This window comes from Ooceraea biroi, unplaced genomic scaffold (assembly GCF_003672135.1).
Source record: "Ooceraea biroi isolate clonal line C1 unplaced genomic scaffold, Obir_v5.4 UnassembledTig6, whole genome shotgun sequence".
NCBI lineage: Eukaryota > Metazoa > Arthropoda > Insecta > Hymenoptera > Formicidae > Ooceraea > Ooceraea biroi.
This window is the reverse complement of record NW_020825155.1, coordinates 9,386-15,506: the sequence shown is the minus strand read 5'-3', so window position 1 is coordinate 15,506 and position 6,121 is coordinate 9,386. Positions and strand designations below refer to the sequence as shown.

At 32.2% G+C, this 6,121-nt stretch overlaps 1 protein-coding gene across 1 annotated transcript; it reads right to left on the bottom strand.

Annotated features, from left to right (window-relative positions):
• Window positions 1-3,584: 3,584 nt before the first annotated feature.
• Window positions 3,585-4,925, bottom strand: LOC113563527. The gene has a single exon (XM_026975185.1). The coding sequence runs from the start codon at window positions 4,731-4,733 to the stop codon at window positions 3,702-3,704; it is 1,032 nt and encodes a 343-aa protein (XP_026830986.1). The 5' UTR covers window positions 4,734-4,925; the 3' UTR covers window positions 3,585-3,701.
• Window positions 4,926-6,121: the final 1,196 nt, after the last annotated feature.

Genomic DNA, 6,121 nt, shown 5'->3' with positions numbered 1-6,121 from the left:
AATGGACGAGCAGATCCCGAGGAACAACGATCATCGGAACCTGTGGAAACAGTATTATCGCAGTCTTTGTCGCAGAACAACCCTAGCAATCAGTCAACTTCGCCGCAGGTGACTGACAGTGAAACCATTGTATACACAGACTTACAAAAACGTTTGCGTGAATATTAGAACCATTTCCTCGATTGCATCGGAAATGTTCTTAAATAAGGGGGGGGATGTGACGTCCTGGCGTCCACCTCACACCCATTTTTAATTTTTTTTATTTGCAATATTAATTATTAATGTATAACCGCTGATAGTTATTTTTGAGCGCCATTGATACTTACCATTTTTGCTTCACTACTTATTATTAACCACAGGCTTACGTACAGTAGTCTGTTATTAACCTAACCAAGAATATTATTTACTTAGCAACCTAACCGACACATTTATTATGTTAAAAGCTTTAGCTTGATACTAGTTTTAATATAAAAATATATGAAGTAATATATTAACATATATAAAGGGAAAAGAAAATATTAAAAGACAAAAACAATATATATGTATAACTTAGTTATTATGCTTTATGATAGATTTATTTAATTAATTTAGTCACGTATATATATATATATATATATATTTTCTGAAACATAAAAACAAAAACATACATAAAATCAGTAAAATATATAAAAACAGTTTTATATACTCTAGCAGTTAAATAAAATAATTTTGAAACATTTATATTAATAATTTGATAGATTTATAATATAATATTACGAGATTGGTAATATTTAGATCGTTTGAACTGTAATACCATGAAGGTTTTTATAGGTGTAGCAAAACCATTGAGCTACTTAATATTGTTTATTATATAAAAAGTATTAATGTTAGTTGTAATAATTGAAAGAATTAATTTAAAAATATATCTTATTATATGGTTATATAGCCATTGATAAGTATTACAAATTTGGCTTAATACATTTGGGTTCTTGACAGGATAAAATATTTAATTATTTTTATAACAAAGAAACAAATTGATTTGAAATGGATTTTATTATACTATAGTAAAGTCCTTTGCAAGTAGGTAATTTTCGTTAAAACCAATAGGGTCGGTTATTATATAAAAACGGGAAAAATCAATTAGTTATTTAAGACAAGAGTAAAAATAATGCCGGCGGAATTGAGTTTTATTAAGTGACGGTGTAGCTTTGATAGTTATTATAATTTACGGAGACATTTGGTGTTGATTGTTGTACAAGGTCATAAGTTGTTATTAATAACAATTAAAGGAGTAAATTTTGGAATTAATTTTATTATACAATGAAATAGTTTTGTGAGTGTAGTAAATTGTATTACCACATTTGAAGTGATTTATCGTATAGAAAAATTAATATTATTTTTATAACATAAAAGGAGAAACATTTTATAAGTAAAAGAATGTAGAATATTTGTCTACAATCTTAGTCAAAAAGAAGTACGTATTTAAATTTACGAAATTGCAATAAAATTTTACTAAATTTTTTGGGTCTAAAATTTGAACCGTAAGGAATAATTTGTTTATAATTATATTGAAGCATCTAGGTCATAAGAGGAAACTAATAGGGACCTCAATTTTGAAAATAATCATTTTTACGGAAGTGACCAACAACTTTTGGGAATCATCATTTTTAGCTAGGCTGATGGTACCTGTGATGAAATTTTTTTCTTATCGCACCACGGGATCATTGAGAAACCACCAAAATTGCAAAGTCACTATTTGTTAAACAAATCAGCGTTATTTTTCAATATTTATATGTAGAAAGTTTTAATGAATATTATAGTTTAGAAATTACAAAGTTAAAAACAATTAAAGTGAAAATCAATTAGGTGAACAATTTAATATAAAAAGGAAATAAGTTGTAACAAATATTCCATTAATAAATTCAATAATCCTTACTATGAATGTAATACCATGTGTAATATACTTTTATTCATAATTAATTAACGATTTATTCTTTTTTAATATTTTTGGGTTAAACAACTTATTTCCTTTTATATTAAATTGTTCACTAATTGATTTTCACTTTAATTGTTTTTAACTTTGTAACTTCTAAACTATTAATATTTCATTAAAACTTTCTACACTATAAATATTGAAAAATAACGCTGATTTGTTTAACAAATAGTGACTTTGCAATTTTGTGGTTTCTCAATGATCCCGTGGTGCGATAAGAAAAATTTCATCACAGGTACCATCAGCCTAGCTAAAAATGATGATTCCCAAAAGTTGTTGGTCACTTCCGTAAAAATGATTATTTTCAAAATCTGAGGTCCCTATTAGTTTCTCTTATGACCTAGATGCTTCAATATAATTATAACAAATTATTTCCTTACGGTTCAAATTTTAGACCCAAAAAATTTAGTAAAATTTTATTGCAATTTCGTAAATTTAAATACGTACTTCTTTTTGACTAAGATTGTAGACAAATATTCTACATTCTTTTACTTATAAAATGTTTCTCCTTTTATGTTATAAAAATAATATTAATTTTTCTATACGATAAATCACTTCAAATGTGGTAATACAATTTACTACACTCACAAAACTATTTCATTGTATAATAAAATTAATTCCAAAATTTACTCCTTTAATTGTTATTAATAACAACTTATGACCTTGTACAACAATCAACACCAAATGTCTCCGTAAATTATAATAACTATCAAAGCTACACCGTCACTTAATAAAACTCAATTCCGCCGGCATTATTTTTACTCTTGTCTTAAATAACTAATTGATTTTTCCCGTTTTTATATAATAACCGACCCTATTGGTTTTAACGAAAATTACCTACTTGCAAAGGACTTTACTATAGTATAATAAAATCCATTTCAAATCAATTTGTTTCTTTGTTATTAAAAATAATTAAATATTTTCTCCTGTCAAGAACCCAAATGTATTAAGCCAAATTTGTAATACTTATCAATGGCTATATAACCATATAATAAGATATATTTTTAAATTAATTCTTTCAATTATTACAACTAACATTAATACTTTTTATATAATAAACAATATTAAGTAGCTCAATGGTTTTGCTACACCTATAAAAACCTTCATGGTATTACAGTTCAAACGATCTTAAATATTATCAATCTCGTAATATTATATTATAAATCTATCAAATTATTAATGATAAATGTTTCAAAATTATTTTATTTAACTGCTAGAGTATATAAAACTGTTTTTATATATTTTACTGATTTTATGTATGTTTTTATGTTTCAGAAAATATATATATATATATATATATACGTGACTAAATTAATTAAATAAATCTATCATAAAGCATAATAACTAAGTTATACATATATATTGTTTTTGTCCTTTTAATATTTTCTTTTCCCTTTATATATGTTAATATATTACTTCATATATTTTTATATTAAAACTAGTATCAAGCTAAAGCTTTTAACATAATAAATGTGTCGGTTAGGTTGCAAGTAAATAATATTCTTGGTTAGACTAATAACAGACTACTGTACGTAAGCCTGTGGTTAATAATAAGTAGTGAAGCAAAATGATAAGTATCAATGGCGCTCAAAAATAACTATCAGCGGTTATACATTAATAATTAATGTTGCAAATAAAAAAAAATTAAAAATGGGTGTGAGGTGGACGTCAGGACGTCACATCCCCCCCCTTATTTAAGAACATTTCCGATGCAATCGAGGAAATGGTTCTAATATTCACGCAAACGTTTTTGTAAGTCTGTGTATACAATGGTTTCACTGTCAGTCACCTGCGGCGAAGTTGACTGATTGCTAGGGTTGTTCTGCGACAAAGACTGCGATAATACTGGTTCCACAGGTTCCGATGATCGTTGTTCCTCGGGATCTGCTCGTCCATCCGTGTGGCTGCGTTTGGCTGTACCTCTGGCCAAATAGAGTAGCAGATGAGTCAAGGAGCTCCAGATAGCTCCTAGCACGTACAGACTGCATCCGTAGGCTGAATGTAGAGCATAACCATGTATCATCGTGTCGATGGCTAGCTTGATTAGTCGTACTACTAATAATACTCCAAAAACTCCTGCTGTGGCTGATCCAAATGTGATGAATCCGCCCCAGATCCGTTTGGCAGTTGACTCAGCAATTTTGTTTAATGATGCTTCATCCAATAAGTTGTAAATGGACATGGTATCGTCAGGCATGACGTGTCCGGTGATTCCACGAGCCATGCTGTTAAGTAACGCTGGCTTTTCAGCAGGGAACATTATATGATCCCTGATTTTATCAAGATCCGCCTGGGAATATATTCCGCTGGAAGCTAGTGGTCCCGGCGTTAAATAATTCCATGACATACTTGTCATAGGTTGTAACTGCTGCAACGATGTTCTGCGAACACGTGGCTCCGGAATAAGTTCAATCCATGTATCCTCAATTCGATAAAGGGTTGGCAATTCGTAGCTACACTCTCGTATGGTTCCCATCTTGGTCAACACGTGTGATTTTGGTGTGATAAAGAGGGAAGTGTTGCGTACTGTAACCGGTAGCTCAATATAACATTCCTTAGTGCGGCGTACGATGACGTCCACTGGTATACACTTGATGACATGAACGGCTTCCCCTGCAGTGACGGCCATGTAACCTGGTCCTTTCATGAGCCGATAAGCGAATTCGTCTGGCTGAAGAGTAGCGAAGGACAGTGTGTTTTTTAACACTTCCTTTTCCAGCTCGCAACGTTGTTGAATAACGTCACGATACAACGATGTCATCTGATGTCGTATATGTTTTTCTACGTACACGAATTTAGAGTTGACGTAGGTGAAAATATCGAGGTTCTCCACAGGGATGTCTCTTCGCTCCGCGAAGGTGTTTCCCTTTTCTGCCTCCAAGATAAATAGTTTAGGATGCTCCGTGGTGAGTAGGGTGTATCCACACACGGCTTGACTTCCTCCTGCTGTCAAGGCAAAGTTGTATCCTGACTGACAAGAGTATAAATAGTCTGATGAATGGTATCCATTATTCCATTCATTTTAACTGCCGTTCCTTCATACAGTACGTTGTACTGGTGGAAATTGCAAGACGATGTGGGCATCGGTTTCCAATATGAATATCCATCGTCAAAATCGATGCAAAAACCGTCGCTCAGTGTGCAGACAGTTCCTGATCTTAGCATTACTTTTCCAGAATTTAGGTGCACAGGAACATAGGATGACTTTAATGATATCCGTACAGTTCCATCTACTACGACGTTGTGCCAAGTCCCGTAAGGGTCGGAGAATTGTGTACCCTTGCAGGTTCCATCATGGTTTATCGTTCCGGCAAGCAGGATGCTGTGAACGGTGGTAGTATTAGGCTTCAGTTTGGTGACGATCCCTCCCAGTCCTATGGAGAAGGTCCCTTCCTGAAAAGCGTGGTAGCACTTGACTCTGGAAACTTCCTGTAGGTACTCTAGTCGTGCATTGGCTACAGCTGATATATGCGAATGCATTCCACAGTACTGTATCACTCGCGATATTTCAACTTTGCACTGTATCACTTCCACGTAATTGTATTCCGCAAGTTGTAGTAACTGAATGTGTGTGTCAGATGTATTTAACGATTGGTGCTTAAGTTCACAGTCTCTGACACCTAGCAATGATACTGTGGTTACATTTAAATGCTGACCTCCACAATCGAATCCAATGAGTCCATAGGTTGTGGGGATTAATACGAATAACATAATTCCTGATAACGGCTTCATTGTTCTATGGACAATGTTACAATCATTCAGCTTAATAAATATTGCCAATAATTCGTTTGGTGTTACCACATGCTTTCAACCTGATACGCATGAGTGTGTTAGCTCATTATTTTCCAAATTATAAATGAAACAAGTAGTTAACAAATCTGAATCTTGTAATTGGCCTCGTGTTCTTAAATTCCTAAATTTTAAGTAACATCTTTCACATTGATCTATCATAACAATATCGGATAATTTATTGTTACACATGGCACATCGGAAAATCATTGTATTAAAACAATTTGTAAAATAATGTAGTGTCTGGAATATTCCTTCCATAGGGCCAACCGAAGTTTCAATATTAATGCTGGGTAAAAATATTTGATTGTGCCAACAAAATACGCATAATATTTCCGATCTTGTTCATTCAGAACTCGA